Source organism: Dermacentor albipictus, chromosome 9, assembly GCF_038994185.2.
Source record: "Dermacentor albipictus isolate Rhodes 1998 colony chromosome 9, USDA_Dalb.pri_finalv2, whole genome shotgun sequence".
Lineage (NCBI taxonomy): Eukaryota > Metazoa > Arthropoda > Arachnida > Ixodida > Ixodidae > Dermacentor > Dermacentor albipictus.
Window position 1 is genome coordinate 68,879,767 of NC_091829.1, and position 21,129 is coordinate 68,900,895.

Below are 21,129 nucleotides of genomic sequence, written 5' to 3' on the forward strand. Positions count from 1 at the left end.
TAAAGGAACGGCACGCCTCACATACACGTAGAGATATTTGTCGATCTGCTGTGTTCGTTGAAGAAGGTAATCGTGGTACCCCATTGGGTCATACAGTAAAAAAAAAAAAAATGTTTTCCTTTCTTGAATCAAGTTAGCTGATTTACAGGCTGTCCCAAAACGAGGCGTTTATATTCAGTGACAGCTGCGAACTTGTTCAGCAGAACCGATTAGCACACGTGCGTTACTTCTCTCAGAAACTGATGGCGCGCCTCTGCTCAACAGCCACGATTTTCCAGCAGCACAATCATTCGGAGTAAGAGTCCTCACTTGCATCGGTCACTATCGCTTTGAGACTTCAAACGTGCCGTTATGCGTTACATTCGAGCGCAAACGGCTATTCGGTAATTTTTAATTGTGAATCCTGAAGTCTAATGCGCGATCTTAACAGCAAATACTATTCGATTAATCTTTCTACTTCCTTTTAAGCCCATTTAAGGAAATCGCCAGACAAGCCACGGAGATTATACACTGGTATAGGCTTCCCGGTCTCCCCGATTCAGTCTGAGTATATATGCAATATATTCTTCCTAACACTGTTGTTCACATTAACGCCCAATAATTGTCTTGATTCCTTTTCTTGGAAAGTCAATTGGTTCACCTGGGGCTGGTGCGGCTTTAAAAAGAAACACGCTTATTCCGGTCGGGAGCTTTCACTTTTTTAATCAGTGCATTTAGAATATTTGATAATTTTCCTCTTACATGTATGTCCTTGATATACAGTTGCATCCTTTGGGGTGTATATTTGCCACACAGCTATAATCGCCATCTGTCTTGCCTGCATTTCCTTTCTTCAACGCTGCAAACCCGCTACTTCCAAGTCACGAACGGCAAGCGCGTTATCAGCGTGACAGAGCATTCTCGACAGGAAAGTAACGAGCGCGGCGTTTTGAAGAAAGGAGACGCAAGCAAGATCGATGACGACTATCGTTGCGTGGCAAATATACACCCCAAAGGTTGCAATTAACTGTTTTTAGAGTGTTAAACTTATCTAGAACTATAGTACGTACATTGGTCATATCTGCATCTCTTCGCACGTACCACGCAGTCAATAAACCTGATTTCACTGTAATATCGTTTTCTTTGATCATTCTCCCTGATTGATATTCTACCAACAAGAAGAGTGCGTAAGATGACACGATATCAATAAAATTTGCTTTCGTAGCTTCATGTTATAGATATAGGCGGCTTCTGTGTCAAAATTTACGTGTTACTTTTATAAAATAGTGTTAAAAATGGCAGTTAGCCTGGCTTAAACTACAATTGGTACCGGCCTACAACCAGACTTTCTGCGAGAAAAACTGGGTGTCCGCCAGAGTCCGCGCAACGGATACACGCTCGCTAGCAGTCCTCGCCAGTCCACACACTTGACAGCGACAGCAAAATTGAAGACGTCATGTTGTATAACCTGTACGTCAAATATGCATATATACGCAGCAAAAAGGTGTCGATATAAATTTTCAGTCGAAATGAAGTACAATTTTAAGAGCGCATGCGTGCAATCGGTCTCAGCGCCCGCAGCGAAATTACATTGAATATGCCGTGAAGCACGTCTTCACCCCCAGAGAGTTCGCTCGCAGCGCCCCCGCAAAAGTTTTCCACATGCGGAAGGCTCAACGGGAAAGCACCGTTCTTGCAACTTGACTATACTCTAGTACATACTATACACACTAGACACCACTTATTGATAAGTACCCTCTTTCTCCACTTACCCGTAATTTTTTATTGAGTAAATTTTAATAAATTGCGCTTAGGTTTATTTTTTTTTACACGCGAACATCAGGTGGTGTTCAAATTTAAACCTCGCAATGTAACGCTCTCTCAATTTAAATTGCCAATCTTAAAGGCTATGCTTTTACTCGTTGAATGTGGCGGAAGTGATTTTTAGAGCCAAACAGGCAAAACACTTCATTAATTTGCGCCGGATTTTGGACACTTGCAAAAGAAACTAGTTATTAAAGTATATGTATTAAAATCTTTTTAGTACTTATAAATTTTATAATATAGCCTAAATACATATTTTAAATAATGTTTGTTTGTAATATTAATAATAAAGAACAACGCTTCTGAAACATAAAGCTTTGGTTATCAGCGCCACATGGCAGTGGCGTCCAAAACTAACTGCGAAGCGTATTGCGAAGATGCGGAGAATCCGGAGACATCCGTGAATGGGAAATATAGGGCAGAGTCGCTTCCGGCATTGCCCGGATTGCTCATCGTCGGTAGCGCGCTTGTTGTGTGCCATGGACGTGCGACCGCGTTTCGTTCCCGTGTGTGTTTGTGCCGAGGCCCTGCTCGATCAAAGCAGGCGCCTCTGACGCGCGATGTTTGTCAAGTGAGTTTCCGCCGCGTGATTTTTTTTCTTTTCGCCGTGGTGTTGTATGTGTATGTGCGTCCGTGCTTCGGCCGTTCCGTCGGGTTGTGGTTGAGCGGAGGACGGACTGAGCGTCGACATGGCCAGATCACTTCAAGTCACCACTCAGCGGATCGCCGAGAAGCTGACCATCCTCAACGACCGAGGCGTTGGAATGCTCACGCGGATATACAACATCAAAAAGGTGACCGTCCGTACACTTTCCGCGTTCTTCGGACGGTACGGATCTCCGTGCGTATTCCCGACGGACAAACTATCCGTGGGCTGGGTGTGTCGCGGCGGCTTGTCAGAGTTCTCTTTAAAAAACTGCACCTGTTATTTTGATAAGGCGGATTCATTCCCACTTCGTGGTTTAGACTCCAGGCTGTCGGCGACGAGTTGTTTACACGCATAAATTGTCGCAGAAACCCTATAAACGCTGGTTTCACAGGGTGTACCGCGCACACCTGCGTGAAACAATGACTTCGGCCGTTGGCTTCCCTTCCTTTAATGGTTTCATAAACAAATGGCTTGCTCGTGGGAGATTGCGCTTAACGCGAAACGGCGGTGTACGCTTATCACGAGTAGACGTTCGTGAGCGTACCGAGTTTGAAAACAGGGACAAGCTTGACAGAAGAGTTTATTAGGGAACTTCGCGCAAATAGGAGCAGACTGCTGCTTACGAAGTTGCAGAGAAACAGTTTGGGAAACAGTTTCGCCCGAGTTTCGATAGACAGTTTACTGTGCAACGCAGGGGCGTAGCCAGAGGGGGCCACACCGGGCACGTGCCCCCTCCCCCTCCCTTCCCTTGAAATTTCTGTGTGTACCATGAATAGCAGGCATAAAATGATGCGCGTCAACACCCGCGTGCCCTGCCACCCTCCCTCGATCAAGTGCGTGCTCTCACCCAAACAACTTCCTGGCTAGCCTCTGGTAAAACGTAGTTTCATTTGAGCAAGGCTTCATGGCCGCGAGTAAAGTTTACTCACGAGTATAAGATGTGTCGTGCAAGCTGCCCCTATAGCTCTGCAAGCTATCACATTTCCTAAACTTATTGCGAAGCTCACCGGAAAAATTGTAGAGGAACAAAACGTGCCTGAGTATGGGCTCCTTTTGTGAGCACACTGACCACAAACAGAATTTGTCTTCCTTATAAAAAGTTGCATAAACAGCAAAATTTGTTTTCTACAAAAAAAGGTTCAAACAATTCGTGTCCCAGACCAGTAAAGAAAATTTGGTACCTTGGGATGCATACTGACGGTTTCCTTTTTTTGCTTTGAGGCTTCCAATCTTGTAGTTGTGCATTACATACTTGTGAGCCATTCCGTGTGCTAATAAAATTATACAAAAAGTGCAACGAATGTGCTTGACGTGACGATTTCGCTTTGTACAAGGTACATGGCAGGAAACAACACCCTTTTCAAAAAAGGTGTTATTCGAAACAGTGTGCTATTTAATGATGAAAAATTCACAAACAATTGTACATTTGGAGCGTTGTATCGTGCCAGTGCCAAAATTGGGCAATTTCCTGAGTACATTTTGGAGAATTTCATCGTGTCAGCATATTCGTTGTGCAAGACAAGGTGTGCACTGATGCAGTTCCTCTTACGCGCAGGCTTGTGGTGACGCCAAGTCGAAGCCATCGTTCCTCTCTGACAAAAACCTTGAATCGGCCATCAAGCATGTGGTGCGGCGTTTCCCCAACATTGACATCAGGGGCAACAGCGTAAGTGTTGCACCACGAAAAGACTGTGCTTTGATTTTGTGTGTTAAATGTACCATCGATTCACTGCCACTCTTAGTATTTGTCACGCTCAGTACATATGCATCATGCGTAAAGCACATCCATCACCATGACTCACACTGTCTACTCGTCACAATGGCTGTGTTCTGTTGCTTAGCATGAGGTGATGGGTTTGATTCTCAGAGACAAAATACAAACATAGTTGTGTATTTAGTCTCTAAACATAGACCTCAGGCTCTGCCCAGGTGGCGCTGCGGAAAATCCCAAAACCAGCACCTCCATCGCAGCCTTGGCGCGAACTGACTAGTGCAAAAAGAGCTGTCTGCAAGCGAAGGTGCATAGGCCACGATGGACCCTCCGCTTTCGGCTGTGTTGAGGCACGGGCTCCTAAAAATCAAGGTCCTGGAAAGCGTCTTCCGCCCATCCACGCTTCGGAAAGGGAGGAAGCTCAGCAGGGCGAAGTACGTGTACAGTATAAAAGAAGTCTCAGGTGTTATTTCGGCGGGCTGCAACTCGCAAGTACAGAGAGCTTCAGGTTTCTTAACAGGCATATCAGCATAAAAATCGAAGCATTTAAAATTGGTTCATATTGGAAATGTTCTGAACACAAGACTTAAGTATCTCCTACATTTTTATGCATTTTATCGTGATGTTTTTTCTCGCTGTTATTTACAGAGAGTAAATCCTTCCGTAGCTTTTTTCAGGGCAGCAAACAGAAAACATTTTCCAAGGCAGCAAACAGCATGCGAACATAACGAAATTACGCTTCTTACAATGTCTATGCGCCGCATCTTTCTTTCTCGTAGGAGCTACAGCCTCGCTCAGTAGCTTCGAACTTTTCGCAGATGCTTCAATTCAACAAGCGCGCACAAATAAATGTAAATAAATGTGACATCTTTTTCTTTACACACATGAGTTACTTCGCAATTACTCATCCAGTGCTCCTACAGCAACTTTATTGCTCAAATTTGAAAAATGCAGGCTCAGCACATTGCGAAACGTGCTTGGTGTATCGGTGCAGGACATACAAAATACCGACACTAGAAAAGAGCTCGCGATGCAACGATGCTCAAGAACAGGATTTTGAAGAATTCATAAACGAACCAAAATCTTTGGTTAAACTGACCTGCCAAATCTCCCTGTTCCACTTTTTCCCTGTTTCGCATGGTAAAAGGTGGAAATATTGATGCCACATACGCAGGATGGTTCACAACATTGTTTTTTCTGTTGCCAACTAAGTGGCGGCTGCAGATTCTTGAGTTTTCGCTTGGTTACCGCGGTCCTCCGTCAGAGCTACGCAACACAATTACAACAGAACAAAATTGTCACACTTTCTCATGCGAACCGCTGTGTTGTGGGGAATGCAAGTAATTCCATTACCCAACAGGTCGAACGGCCTGTATCCAGTGCTGTCGCCTTTACCCTTCATACGATCGTGATGGAAATTGGTAAAACTGAATGTTGTTATTCAGTCCTTCACGTTCATGGCAATGTACAACAAAACAGTAGCGTCAGTTGCAGCGTTTCTTCATAGCACGCGGAGCTATCGAGGTTGCTGTCGTTTCTGCCATCAGTCTGACGGGTGAGCCAGCAAGCGCTTTATGGCAGTTTGGCGGCACGTCCGACTAGCGGAGAAATTCATAGCTCTCTGTCTGGGTGTTAAATGCACAAAACACTCGCTATATGTACCAAAATCTAGTTGAATCGTTCTTTCGCAGTCACTAGCTGCATAGGCAATTTACCAGGGGAGTCAGGCTGTGCACTACTCAGTTGCTGCCTCTTTGCACCGGCAGGTGGCACTACGCGTATTGCAAAACTCCAGAGTCTGACGACTGTAGTGTCTAAAACAATGATGCCACAAAAGAACAGCCTTTGAGCTGTTCACCAGGCTCTTTCTTCAAAGTGGCAACACAAATGGCACTCTGAAAAATATCAAGGTTTACTTCACGAAAACCCTGCTTGATAAGTGGAAAACATGCTGGCACCAAGAATGTTTTGTTGAGGTAGTTCTGTGCTGCTTATGTATAGGAAGCCATCTAATGCATCACTATGTATTGAGGAAGGAATAACAACCTATATGCAATGAATGCTAAAAACCACTTAAGATAAAACACATTTTAATTACATGTTGTGCTATTGACACACAAAGACAAAAATACTTTTGATAGTTATACAGATTGTGCATACCTTTACACCCCACTTTAATTTTGGGAGACAGTTCACTTGTACCATTTGGGTATGTTTTCAAGTTTTTAGTAGAGTAGCAGGCCGGAGCAAGCTATAGCTCTGGCCGACCTCTCTGCCTTTCTGTAAATCTCTCTCTCTCTCTCGGTTTTATGTGACAGTGGCTTTTAAAATAACTTTGAAGTAATGTAACTATGATTGCTTCTATATTTAATTAACATTTATCACCTTGTGGTTGGCAGAGCACAGCTTTAGTTTCTTTTATGACATTAAACATAATTTAACTGGCTGTTCTGCTGCCAAGTAACTACGTAGATTGCAAGTTCAATTTCTAACCACAGCGATGTCATTCGAACTGGGGCACGATTCAAGAACACCTCTGTGCTAGACTTAGGTGCACGTTGGATAACCACAGATGGTCCGAATTAATCCTTAGTCCTTTGCCATGGCATTCCTGAACTGTGGAACTTTGGAATAAAAGATTACTTTCAATTAGTGTATAATAGTACAATTTACAGGACAGACTTCTTCATTGTACCTCACTACAGGTTGCTGAAACACTATAACAAAAAATTCAGAGACATATTATATGGATTGGCCGGCTACGAGCCATGACGGCTTCTTTGCTAGGAAACATATTTGAACTGCAAGGATAAATTCTAAAATGGATAAATTACCAGATGTTGTGCCATACTTATTGGAGCTAAACCTGATCAATAATGTAAAATGACAAACTTTAGAAGTTTGTCTCCGTTATATTTATTGCTATTTTGCATAAACATGTTATAGTATATTTGTTGCAATATATCTCTACGACCGTTTCACTTCTCGGGCATATGTAGGTTGCTTAATGTAACATAAGTAACAGGGTGTGAGAGCCTCCATCAAGTTACCCCTTTGGCACCTTTTTTCTCTCACAGACGTATGTTGATGGAACATGAAAATAAAATGAACTGAAATTGAAAATTTAAGCCAAAATGTGTTGCAGTGTTCTTGAAGTGACTCTCGTTAATGCAAATCAAATGCCAATCTGTTGGGCTAGTTGGCTAGCTTTGCGTTGTCTATTCGATTGACCCATCTTTGTGATGTACAGCAACACTGATATCAGTCTCAAGTTTCTCCTGTCTACTCTTGCCTTGTTGTCATCCTGTTTTGCTTTTTTTAGGGGTGTGCGAATATAAAAATTTTCTGTTGCAAATACGTAGCCTCGAATATTGAACATTATGCATGTACATTTAGTAGCAAGTTTGGCTATCTTAACATATTTGAACATCGTAGTTACATTTTCAGTGGTAAAAATTACTAGTATGCCCTTATACTTAAAGAATATGCATTTGACTCATGTTAACTAGAAAAATTGAGTTATTCCCACTAGTTGTCTATTCTTGCCAACCCGGGCCTTAGTATACATCAAATGCCCGCAACCTCAAAGGCATTTGAGCTGTGTCTCTCATCGCATTTGCTGTCAAGCGATAAGCTTGGATTGAGGATGGCGCTGAATATGAGTGCACCCTTGCTGCAAACGAGTGCACCCTGCGCCTGTGTGTCTCAGCCTCTTCTTTGTCCTCGTCTTGTGCGCAAAAAGCTGCATTCTTGATGTCCGCTAACCGTGCCCTTTGCTACTGAAAGGCTGGCTTTCCCGCAGTGCTGAGATGTCCAGTGGCTAAGCTCGCTTTACAGGTGAAGTATCGCCAGCAGCACGAAGTTGTAACAAAATTCAGCACAGTATCGCATATATCCTTAAATTAGATAGAAGCAAACGCTAAGAACCGCGTTTGCTCCCTCACAACCAGTAATATATTAGATTTGTCTGGAATATTCGTATCCAACCGAATATTTGAACATTTTTGAATACCCTAGTTTTCGTATCGAATATGAATATTAAAAATATATTTATTCGCAATAAAATTCTTGGGGCAACTCATTTCACCAAGCGCGTGTACTAGCAAACTGAAGTCAATAAAAAAAAACTGTTGCTGTTGAATCTGATTTCTTGCTTACAGGCCCAGCTACAAGCAGTGTTCAACATTCGCCAGGAGATCATGAAGTCGCTGTCACTCTACTACTACACGTTTGTCGACCTCCTCGACTTTAGGGTGAGGTGCAACACATTTCAGTTTTGCAGCTGAAGTTGTGTTCCTGTATGGATATTTTGGGGGAACTTGCCAGTTGACAAACTTCCTTTTCAGGATCACGTCAATGAGCTGCTCACCACGATCGACTCCTTCCAGCTTCATCTGGACATTGTGAGTATTTGGCCAGTTCAGCTTACTATGAATGCATTTGAGCTTATCATTTTTGCCGAGTCACCTGTAGGGAGTTACTTGTTGCCTTGTTGCGGTTTCTTGGGTTTGCCGGCCTTCGCGAATTTTTTTTTGTGGGCAATTGTAATTTGATGTACAGTATGGTTCACTCTTAAAGGGAACGCAAGATTAGCATTAAGACCAATGTATATTCAATATCTATTTAGCTTCACTACATACAATGTGTTAGGTAGAGGCCTGTTGATACAAAAAAAATATTTTTACAGACCTTCATATCAAATTTGAGCTGGCAGTTGAAGCTGCAGTACTAATTACATGTTCCCTTTGAGTGCAGACCATACTGTATACTCAGGTGCTCCATGAGTCTTCTTACATGATGCAGTGTCGTGTCCCAACTCTTTGCCTCTCTGCGCACAGACACTCAACTTCGACGTAACCAAAGCGTACCTGGACCTGGTGGCGGCCTATGTGACACTGATGATCCTACTGTCACGCGTGGAGGACCGAAAGGCAGTGCTGGGCCTCTTCAACACAGCCCACGAGATGACGCACGGCCACAGTGACAACAGCTTTCCCCGCCTAGGTCAGCTCATCGTCGAGTACGACCCACCCCTCAAGAAGCTCGCCGACGAGTTTGTGCCACATTCCAAGGTGACAGAGGCCAATCCTTTGTTGATAATTTTATTTACTGTATACAATTCTAAGGAGGTGTCTTGTCATTGGTATGTTAACTAAAGTTCACTAAAAGGCAAAAGCTTCTACCTGAAATCTCCAATTATTTTGCATGAGCTGAATGCACCAAAATTTTGAATTTAATAATCTCGTCCTCCACTGTGCTTAACTGTGTCTTTCTTTCCTTGTCACTCATACTGCGAGACCACCAGTTCTGTGCATATCACTACATGTCCAACTCCACTTCTATCTCTTATCCAAGCATTTAGGCATTTTAACTTTCAGCTGAAACGGCCATGCCAAAGCATATACATGGTGGTGAAAGCCCTCTAAATAAGTGCACGGCAAACCAACGCAGGTTTGTTCTGCATAAAGCCCAGACCACATGTATGCTTGCCAACGCTCGCACGCTTGCGCCTGCGGACCTTGTGTTTGTTGTGCCTAGCAAGGAATGGCCGTTTGCATCTACAACAGACACGTGCCACTGTGTGGCCTTCTGGCTCACCCATAGCTGTTTTGACAGACATTGTATTGTATGTTGTTATTGACAGTGCTTCAAAATGATCAAATGACAAATGCAGCTGTTTTATTGATAGAGTCGTTAGATCAGCATATAAAGTAAAAAAAAAAGCATATTCTTGTATGGCGTAAATCTGCCACACCGAGTGTTGATTGCACCATGCTGCAGCTGCGTAGACAGTAGTGTGGCAGCCAGAGTTCCAATGTCTGTCTGGAGCAGACATCCATGCTCGTACTGCACATGGAATGCATACTATATGTCCCACGTCATCTGTGCATGAGTCACTAGCACGAGCTTGAGTGTGCTGGCAGGTGTATGTGTGGCTTAACCTTAAGGTTCTCCATCCACGTTTTTACAGAGCAGTGCTGTAAGGCTGGTGAAGCTGGTGCCAAACTTGTCTCCGAAATGCCTACAGGGAATGCAGTGATGGAACAGCTGTGTCAATTGCACATAACTGCTCCAAGAACAGTTCTTTGTGCCAGCCCCGCATAAAAATGAAAGCCTATTTCCATTGATGTTGGCTTGTTAGTAAAACTGGAGCCAATACCGAATGCACATCATCATTATCATCGTGGAAATCAACGGAGTAGCCATAGCCGCAGATGTAGCCAATGTCGTCGGTCCTGCGTACACTGTTTTCTCACTTTTGTTCTATTTCTCTCCGGTGGAAGTTCTGGTGGGTTGTCGCTGTGTGTTCTTGTTGTTTGGGCTGTTCGGGCTGCAGGTCGATTATTCTCGTACCAGCTTGCCACTCATCTTACTCGAGGAGGATACAGGATGAAATAGAAGCTTAGGATTAGGTGTAAACACATATTGCTTAGCATAACTGTTGACAGTACCACTTCACGAATATCTTGTCTTGCGCATACCAAAGAACTGATGCATATTTCGCCCATTAGTCAGGACATTCCTTTCAACACTGTACTATTGGAAGAGCAGATTCCGTGGTTGTAAGTTGAAGGGTCCATGACACGGTGGTCCACCAGTTCCCTGTTTATATTTGTAAATGAGGTGTGGAGGGTCCAATGTGGTTATACACACAAAAGAACTGGGCTCTCAGGGCATACCTTAACCCAAAATTTCAATTCAAAATCGTCTCTTCTCTTCTCCTCCCACCGACACCAACTGCCATATTGGTAAGCCTGTGTGACGTCAGATACTGCAGGGGCCACCCACCTCATTGTCGTCTGCTTTGAAACAGTTTGAGACCACATTGACGTCTTTCTCCACGTGCTCTAGCACCTGATGACGTAGGAACAGTGTCGCCAGTGAACTTCGCACGAAATTACTTCACCTGCGCGATAAAAAGCAGTAGTAAACTGCAGAGATGTGCTGAAACGCTAATGCAAGAACGAAGCAACGCATGGCTTCCATGGCATATTTCGAGTAGTACCTGCAGTCATTTCTGGTGTGTACAGTGCACAAATGCATTGCTTTCGACAACGGCTTCTGTTACCTGAGAGGGCCATTTCCGGGGTGCCTATTTATTTTGTCACCACTCAGTGTCACCAGATTGACTGCGTACGGTTCAACTGCGACACTAAAAAAATTACTAACACTACACCAAATGAACTCAATATTTGCCAGCTTGCTGTGGGATGCAAAAGGTTTGACACACATGCATAATTTAATCTAACAAATTTGTTGTCATAGCCTATTTAGAGAGCTTTTACATTTTCCATGAAGTTATGCTGTAGAGCTTATGCACATGAGAAGTAAAGAAAGCTGCGAAGGAATTTACTGTTGCTGTTGTTCCGTTGTGCACACCCTAGGGCATGGTCTTGTTAATATTTCCTAGTTGCATTCTTCTTTTTTTCTCCTTTTGGTTTTCTCAAAGCACAGAACGTGCAATGCACGCTGAAAGTCAAAATAGTAAAAACAGCTTTATACTGCAATAAATAGGTACACTCGCAGTACGAGCAAGTCCATTAAAAGTTTATAAAACTAGTTCGATAGTTTTTTTCCCAAATGCCTCATTGATGTGTATAAAGCTGGTACTTCATTTATAGAATATTTCAGGTTAAGTTTAGGTCATGTCTAGTATATAGATGTGTATCAGATCCTGTCCCAAGAGTGCTTGTCACTGTGTCAAATGAGATTTTCACCTGCACCAGAAGATCAAAGGGTCGTTCAGTCACTGTTCTATACGTGTACATCAGCCGCTTCAGATGCTACCGTATACTGTGTCGCATGATTAGGTGAATTCGGCGCAGGCGAAGCTGCCGCTTGTTTTGTGCAACACAAAGCATGGTCATTATCAGGTGCGCATTCTTTCCTGCCACATTGTCAAGTGTTGGCCAGAACTTGTAGTGAATAAAAGTGCTCTTGCTCTGTCATCCGTCCATCAAATTTGGAGTTTTGTATACATGGTTGAGCCTTCTGAATGTGTTCCTTGTTGATAACATTTTCGCCGTTTTCTCATAGCACAGACCCGGTTCCCGCGATGCTACCATGAGTATGGTCACTTGGCACATTTCTTAGATATACTGCATTGTGTTCTCACAGTCTCGCAAAAAGTGTGTTGATGGAGGCTCTTCTCTTTTTGTGTGTGTGGTGTCTTGAACCCTAAAGCATTTTATTTGGTTCTTTGCAGACGCTGTTCCAGGCCTTGCTCTCGCTGCAACAGGTGTTTCCTCGGCGCAACCTCACCGCCGATGATTGGCGCAAGAGCCAGATGCTCAGCCTTCTGGTGACCCCTGCACAGATGCTCACGCCCGCACAGACCGAGACGGTGGGTAATTGTTGGCAATGATTTGTCATTGCACCTACATTACTGTGTCAACTGCTTACTTGCTATCGATGAAGTGTAAATATTGTCACTTTGTAGTGATGTTTAAGAATCGGAAATACTATTAAATATGTGATTGAAGAATCTTGACACTTTATCGAGCATGTATGTGCCCAGAAAAGTAAGCAACCTTGAAAATATAATGTGTCATCAATGATCTAATCCAGTATCATTGCTTAGTCGGTCCAGTATGTCGCATGTGTCACCATACATTTCAACTGGTGCTTACATAGATACAAAATTGCATACTCTTCGTCAAAACTATGCAGGCTACATTCCTTGCTTTTGCTAGGCTAACTATAGGCTATTTAAAGGAGTTTATGTGGTGTGCCCTAAGTTTGAATGCCCTGGTTAATGAAAAGAACTTTTCTGCTCACCACCTATAAGTACGAAGTGTCAGACCTCTGGCTGGTGAGCAGATGAGTGTTTGTCACTGAAATCCACTGTGCGTCGCATATCTTAATGCACCGTTTTTGTCTTGCCACCTCGTAAAAGCTTCGCTTTGATGTATCCTGGCGTGTGTGTTCTACAATGTGATATAGTTTTAGTAACAAGTTGACCTAAAGGCCGAATAGGGAGCATCAAGAGAAAAGGGGATTCTGCATAGCCCCTGAAGCAAATGTTTGCCCGCAGAATTCTGACTTAAGAAGTGCAGGCGTCTCCACCGAGGTGGCCATAGTTAAAGCAGATGCACATCATCCATCGTCTCTATGGAATTTGATTAAGCCGAGGTTACCTTTTTTGTACAGCGTTGTCTGTTCCATGCTTTTCTGCCTGTCTTGCATTTTGCTGTGGGTGACGGGCCATAATTTTACTTGTATGGCTGGTATGGCTAGCTTATGGCCCACATGGGCTACTAGCAGAAGCAGTAGGGCAAGATGCTTGCTATGAATGGATGCATTGCACCTTTCGAGGGCCTAATAGACTGAAAATCTGTCACTGTTTAGCATTTACAAAAGCAGGGTGTTGACCAACCGGGAAAACCAGGGATTCTCAGAGAATTCCAATAGTCTGGAAATATGCAGGGAAAACTCAGGGAGTTTGTGCTTCTACCAGGGAAAATTACCTGTAATATATTGTTATTGAAAGGGAACGAAAGTCGTGCTAATGCTGGCTCCAGTAACAGAGCAGTCGCAGCGAATCGTCATTGACGCCGTGTCATCGGCGCGAGGTATTTCCAGAGTAGTTAACGACTGATTTTCCGGACATTCCCGGTAAGTCTCACGGCTTCGAGGCACCGCCACATACTCCATGTAGTTAGTGTATATTGCCCTGACTGCAGGTCTGAAATGGCATTAATCAAAGCCACCACTGTCGCCATTTTGATTATCTCGCCGCCTCGAACCGGCACTCTCGCACGCGGATCCACTGGCAGCCGTAGCCACCACCGCGGCAACGTTAGGCCTAGCTGCTTCTACGTTCGCTATTAAGCTTCTTGTCGTGCGGTGCCGTGTTTTTCACCGAAATAATTCGCCGCTGTCAGCAATGGCACCGACTCCGCCTTTGTAATCCTCACGATTGACTTTGAAGCTCGCAAAGCACAGCGCGTTGCGTAATGCCATTCTCCGAAAGTTAACTTCGCCTCAGTACAGCAGCGTTACGTGGTGAAACAAATGTGGTAAGGAGGAATTGTTACGGGACACAGTATGTATTCCTTAAATATACACGCATGCACCCCCGTCTCCTGTCACAGTGCGAGCACCGATATGCCTAATAAGTGTACTGGCAGGCCTTAAGAGCTTTTTCGGACGTCCCTGTGGCAATTTTAGCCCTTAAGGGGAGTGAAAGACATGCATTCATTTTTTTCGGACTGCCCAATTTTTCGGATGTTCTTGCGGTCCCTAGGGAGTCCGAAAAATCGGACGTTGACTCTACAACTGACCAAGAGGCTTCAAATGGTCCATGGGGTGAACACGTGGCTGAAGGAGGATGGGAATAGAAAGGACCGAAGCACTGAGGAATTAACGGGAAAGGAAGTGTGCTGCCGCCTCTTTGAAGGAGCTTAAGCTCAAAAAACAAAGTGTTGACTGATGCCGAGATGCAGGTGTCCCTCATCCAAACCAAAATAAACTCTTTAAAGCAGTGAAAGCCAACACTGAGATGTTGTGTAAGGCTGAGAGTATGTCAGGACAGTTGAGGTTGACTTCCCTGCTGCTGAGAGAGAATCTTAGTTGTGACGAAGTTCAGGCCTCATACCGATGAGCTTGTTATCAGTTGATAGAAATAGCTCATATTCGAATATATTTACGTCTGAATGCATCTCCTTTTCATTCGTATTTGAAGATGTTCTACTCAATTTGAAATGAGTTTTACCATTTTCTTTGCTGTGCATTTTACTAACACCTTCCTTCTGTTTTCTTTTTAAATAAAATAGATATTCCTCCTTACTATTCAAACTGGATTAAGTCATTTCTTTGTTTCAACATACTAGAGAGGGACAGCATCGGGTAGCATAGTGTCAGCCTGTTTTGACATAAAACAAAGTTCTGGCTCATTCAGGGAACTTTGTAGAAGTGCTCAGGGAAAACCTGGAAAACTCGGGGAATTTGGAAATGTCAATTTGGTAGACACCCTGAAAAGGCTATCACTATAGGCTAATAGCAGACGTGTATTCACTGCAAGGCATAGTTACCTAACTCATGTTTTTAGTCATTATGATTTACTTTTCAAGTATTGGTTTTCTAAAAAAAAAATTTTCTAAAGTTTACCATGCACCCCCCCCCCCCAAATTTGCTTTGAATTTCTGTAGAAAAAAAAGTGTTCATTATGCAAGTAAATATAGTACTATCTGTGCTGAAAGTGAAACAAGAGTGGCTTTTCTTGCATTTTATTGCAGATGCCCTGTGAATACCTCTCCCTAGAGACCATGGAGCGTTGGATTATATGTGAGTGCGGAGTGCAGCCTTACTTGAAATTCATTTTTTTGTGTGCTTTCGGGCTATGCAAGTGGTGTCAAACTTAAGTTGATGATGTGTGCAATCGAGCAGTTTGTCTGTCTATTCCTGCAAAATGTGCGAGAACCGTACGTGGCGTGAGCCAACACATAAGCAAATTGCTCCTTGCTGATGCTTCATAACATATATTCATTTCTTAGACAGCTGAAAAATTATTTTCCATAATAGCTCAGTGGCTGTGGTGTTTTATACCTTCCAGTCTATGAGTTCTAAAATTAGTAAGAAAACCCATGGGCACAGCACTCACGAGTTAGGGGGAGTAGGGAATATAATTGTGCACTCACCTTTTGCAGTACATCTACTAGGGGGCTCCAGAACCAGGAGGTGGGAGGGGGGGGGGGGTGGAGGTAGTGCGGGTCAGAACCTCAGGTTCTATTGCAGGGGGTGCTGGCTCCCTGGGGACAATGTTAATCCTTTGTGTTCACACACACACAGACAAACACACGAAAACTTTTGTAAGCGAAATGATCCCGGCTCTTGCCCACCACACAGTACACTTCCTGAGTTCTGATGCATACTCACTTAGTTAACAATGGTTTACATTCAGAAGCAGCGCTCAAGAAGCAGCAAACTTAGAACAGCAATGATTTACAAGCAAACCATTGTTCTGATAACAGTGTGTCTTTTGCAGCTACAGTAAACCCTCGTTAACTCGAAGTTGTAAAATCCGGGAAAAATTTCGAGATAAGCAGAGTTTCGAGTTAAGCAAAATGCTGAAAATTTCAGTGACCGGGTCACTGAAAGAGCCAGTAACAACCAGCACTGCTAACAAACGCCCCACAGCACGAGGGGAGCGTTTGCAAAAAACGCAGAATTCCCAGGAAAAAACTGAATTTTATTGTTTTGAAAAGAACTGGGTGATGCTTGCCTACTTGGCGTTGGCATTCGGCGCGAGAAAAGCGTCCTCGAGCTGCTGAACGCACCGCATGAGCCGTTGTTCGCCGCCGCTGCATTCAACTTTGTTTCAGAGCAAACGTAGCAGGTTTCTTGTTTCTGCAGTTGTCGGCACTTCTCGAGGTGGTTCTTGGTCAGCGTGATCACCGTCGTCGTTCACTGCCATTTCAACAATGTCGGCGTCAGACAACATTCCGGTAACGGGCACGTCCGACTCGTAGAGCGCGTACTCTTCAAAAGTGAGTTCGCCGTCTTCGGCATCGCTGGCGCAGCCGGCAGCTTTGCGGACTTCGTCGCAAAGTTCATCGCAATCACTAAACTCGTCAGTGTCTGGCTCGAGCGATTTCTCGGCGCGCGAAAATCCTGCGTGCGCGAAACAATTGGCAATCGTCAATGGACGCACTTGTCGCCAGGCTTCGGCGATCAGGTGGACTGCACCCAGCAAATCTATTTCGTACTTCTTACCACTGTCGTAAGAACACAAAATGCGGCGCAGCAGACTCTTCCTGTAGTACTTGCGAGCAACCTCAATGACTCCTTGGTCCATCGGCTGGAGCACGGACGTCATATTAGCAGGCAGGAACTCCAGCGTGACAGCCTCCAAGTTGTTGATTTTTCCGTGGCCGGGGCAGTTGTCCACGACGAACAACACTTTCCGGCCGTCCCTTGCCATTTTGCGGTCAAGAGCACGTACGTACTCTTCAAAGAGCGCTGCAGTCATCCAGGCCGTTTTATTGGCGCAGTAAGTCGCATCTCTCGGGAGCCGTGCATTTCGGAAGCACCTTGGATTGAGCGACTTACCGATAACAAGCAGCGGCAGTTTTTCATCGCCGGTGGAGTTGGCTCCGAAAAGTATCGTCACTCGGTCTCTGCGCTGCTTAGCGCCTGAGCACGCTTCTCCCTTCGGCGTGTATGTGCGGCTAGGCGGCATCTTATAGAACAGTGCTGCTTCGTCGAGGTTGAAAATGTCCTTGTCCGCGTAAGCCTTTTGCAGCTCAGCGAGGCGGTGGTTGCGCCAGGTGTCTGCAGCCCCTTCATCAACAGTGCCGCTTTCGCCGTGGATAGGCTTCGAGGCCACGTTATTTCTTTTTTTAAATCGTTCAAACCAGCCATTGCTGCAATTGAAGTCTGTGTGGCCCATCTGCAACGCCACCGCGTCTGCCTTCTCCATCATCATTTGGGTTGTCACGGGAAGGTTGGCTGCCCTGACATTCCGGAGCCACAGCATGAGTGCTGCTTCGACGTCCGGGAATTTCGAGGCCCGAATCCGCTTCCGCTCACTGGAAAAACTTTGCTCGAAGCCATCGAAGACCTTCTGTCGATTTTTTACAACTGTCGAAAGCGTCGACAAGGGGATGCCGAATTCTTTGGCGATGCTTGTTTTGGATCTTCCCCCTTTCTCCACTTCCTTGATCAACGCGACTTTTTTCTCCAGCGTCAGAGACTTGCACTGCTTGGGGCGGGACATCGTCGTCGTCCGTTGACCACACACCACGCACACAACAAAAAAATCGCAGTCAACGCGTCGTGCGCACAGCGCGACGAAACAAAGAACTAACAGCAGAATCGCACACGCACAATAACGTTCGCACGTGCGAAATGCGGTGGCACGACTACCCGATAAAACCCATGAGCCCCCGCGCGCAAGCGGCGCACACCACGTGACTGCTTCCAAGGTTACTTGACGTGGTTGACCGAAAACGGCTGCATCCGCGGGAATTTTGTATTCGCCCTTAGATCATGACCGCGTTCGGCACTTTAGTAGGAACCAAGCGCTCGCTCGAACCCTGTATCACCTTTAGGTAACGGCCTTTGCCTTCAGCTGTCCCGGTCAAAATTTCGAGATATCCGTATTACGCCCGAAAAATGCTTCGAGATAAACGGGTGCGAATACATAACACCTATGGGTGGGGAAGGCGCGGCGTGGAAAACTTTCGACTTAACCGATATTTCGAGATAAGCGAGTTCGTGTTAACGAGGGTTTACTGTATTATGCTGTTGCTGATTTTGCCAGCTATCTTTATGTAAGCTTGCTCAAAGCAAGTACTCCTCTGGTGTCCTTTCACCATGAGAAAACTTACAAGAATATTGTTGGGGATGAACGCGTGAAACTTTTTTGCAAGCATAATTTTTCATAAAGGTTGACCCAACATTCTTCAAATCGTAGAACGAGCCCAAATTTGTTAACTTTAAGGTTTCAGGAAAGTTGGCTGCTTGTGTGGCTGTTGCATTCTGCTGCTGAGCCAAGGTTCTGGGATTCGACCATCTACTGTGGCTGCCTCATTCCGACGGGGCTAGAGTCTGTGCTTTTGGTGCACTTTAATAAACCCCATGTGGCCGAAATTAAACTGAAGTTCCCCCACTACAGCGCCCCCTATAGCCCGAGTCCTGCTTTGGGAAGTTGCATTAGAGCCCCATAATTTAACTAAACTGTTACACCTGCTATTACAATGTAAACATGTGGACAACAGTATGCAAATTCATTTCGTGGTTTGTAACAGCTGTCGCAGTAAAAATAGGAAAAACTAAATCTCTAATTAGCCCTGCTTGGTGCCTTCACAGCACTCCACTGCATCAGCGCAGCAAATGCAAGAGAAGAATAATATAGCCAAACTGTGCAGTCTGCTACAAAAGCTTACGGAATGCAGTATTTGGGAACAAGGTGAATTTCTGCAAAGCCTCGCCACATGGTCTTGAGTTGAGTTTCAGTGTAAGGTAGCCTTGGCAACCTACCCAGGGATTCAATAAATTAGAACCTTCTGTTACTTAACACAGCAGAAATTAATATTTGCCATGGAACTCGTGGCCTGTAAGCTTTTGTGATTGACTGTACATGTTGCTTCAACGAACTTTATGTTGGAGATGTATGAAGTTTTATAGGAAGTACGAGGTGGGAAAATGAAGCAAGCATTAGGGACCATACAAAAGGTTCATTCCTTATGTGTGACAGCTAATAACTATACAGTGAAACCTCGTTAAACCGTAGTCGGCCGGAGCTCGGAAAAAGTACGTACTAAACGGTAGTACTGTTTAAGCGAAATAGCATGAGATCGCCCACTTACCTGTCGAAAACGGAACTCAGAGAGAGTGCGATGAAAGGGGAAAAAAAAATGCAGTATTTATTCGTTTCGCAGGACGTAAGTGTTATTTTCGTTTGATGTCGCGGCGGCCTAGCACGACGACAGCGGCCTCAAACTTGCTGAAGCTGCGTGCCAGCTTCTCAGCCAGCCCCCCTCCCCTCGGCAAACACTCGCACGGCAGATTCCTCGTTGGCGTTACGTACTCTCCGTGCACGCGCGCACTAGTGCTGCATAAGTCCCGGGGCGCCTTTTTCATTGCCGGGTGCCGGAGTTCAGAAAACTTTTCGTTTGGAATAGTTACGTTATCGCGCCCCTGTTCTCCTTCCGACGATCGCATTCACGAGGCTGACGTAACGCGCAGCATCTGCCACTGTCGGGCCTGAATAGCCCGTGCTGTCGCTTTCCGTGTCGTCCTGATCACTGTCGCTAGTTGACACTTCGGCAACGACAGCGGCAACGATGGTGAAAAGTCGAACCTCGTAGCCGACATCTCTTCGCGGTCGCAGCAACGCTGCTGAGCAACTTCGCATTCCAAATGCCACACACTGTAGTCAACAACAGATCCATGTCGCGGGCCAGCGCCGACTTCTTCGTGTCACGTTCGGTAGCACGGACGATGTCTAATTTTTCTTCTATGCTGAGCACCCGGCGTCTTTTTTATCCTAGCTTCGGCATGACGCGAGTCCTCGCTTGCACGACGCCACAACGCTCTCTGGCACGGCGTCCATGCGGCGTCGAAATGATGTTGATGTTGATGCGGCTTCACGTGCAAACGCACGGGGCGCTTGGAGGCCGTTGTACCGATCTCTGAGGCTTGTTATTCTGCTGGGCCGCCCGATGGAGACGACGCACCGCCGTGTTCGCGCGACGAAAAGTGGAAACGCTACGTTTTAACCGATGCGTACGCAATAAGCTGGTACGGTTTATGCGGATACAAAATACATTATGTTCAATGGCCGCTGAGTCGGGGAATTGACTTTACTACTTTTAAACCGAAACTACTGTTTAAGCGGGTACGGTTTAACGAGGTTTTACTGTATTTTTAAAATAAACAGCTGTCAAGATGCAAGCTGGATCCTTCTCACGAAACAGAAACATGATGTTCATAGCTTCAGATGTTCTTATACGTAGATTCTATGGCACTTGGCAGTGCTGCGAAGGCGCCCAAGTTATCGGGCATGTCCAAAAAATCGGGCGTTCGGGAAATCGGCCATTGTCTGTAACAGGTTTCACAAAGACATCAGAACATTCCACCCCATAACCTTTAGTTATTCTCTTTTTGTCATATCAAGACGCCTTTTTTTTTATAGAAAAGACATTCTGAAAGAAGACACCAACTTCTTGTTGCATGCAGTAAATGGCGGCATTCTTTCAAACTTTGTTTGTTAGCCACCCGAGTTTTCGCACTTCCCTTCAGCTTGCGTACAACGACTGACACTCTGTGTGGTGCCTCTGGCCCTTTGCACCCGCCGTGGTTGCTCAGTGGCTATGGTGTTGGGCTGCTGAGCACGAGGTCGCGGGATCGAATCTCGGCCACGGCGGCCGCATTTCGATGGGGGCAAAATGCGAAAACACCCGTCTACTTAGATTTAGGTGCACGTTAAAGAACCCCAGGTGGTTGAAATTTCCGGAGTCCT

The 21,129-nt window shown here is 45.1% G+C and overlaps 1 protein-coding gene across 1 annotated transcript in view; it reads left to right on the plus strand.

Annotated features, from left to right (window-relative positions):
- The first annotated feature begins 2,217 nt into the window (after positions 1-2,217).
- Hem (Nck associated protein 1 Hem) overlaps positions 2,218-21,129 on the plus strand; it is a 55,068-nt gene continuing 36,156 nt past the window's right edge. Inside the window, exons 1-7 of the mRNA XM_065440405.2 lie at positions 2,218-2,597; positions 4,008-4,118; positions 8,324-8,416; positions 8,510-8,566; positions 9,002-9,235; positions 12,370-12,507; positions 15,401-15,449. Coding sequence (XP_065296477.1) covers positions 2,493-2,597; positions 4,008-4,118; positions 8,324-8,416; positions 8,510-8,566; positions 9,002-9,235; positions 12,370-12,507; positions 15,401-15,449 — 787 coding nt within the window. The 5' untranslated portion in view covers positions 2,218-2,492. The remainder of the gene's footprint in view (positions 2,598-4,007; positions 4,119-8,323; positions 8,417-8,509; positions 8,567-9,001; positions 9,236-12,369; positions 12,508-15,400; positions 15,450-21,129) is intronic.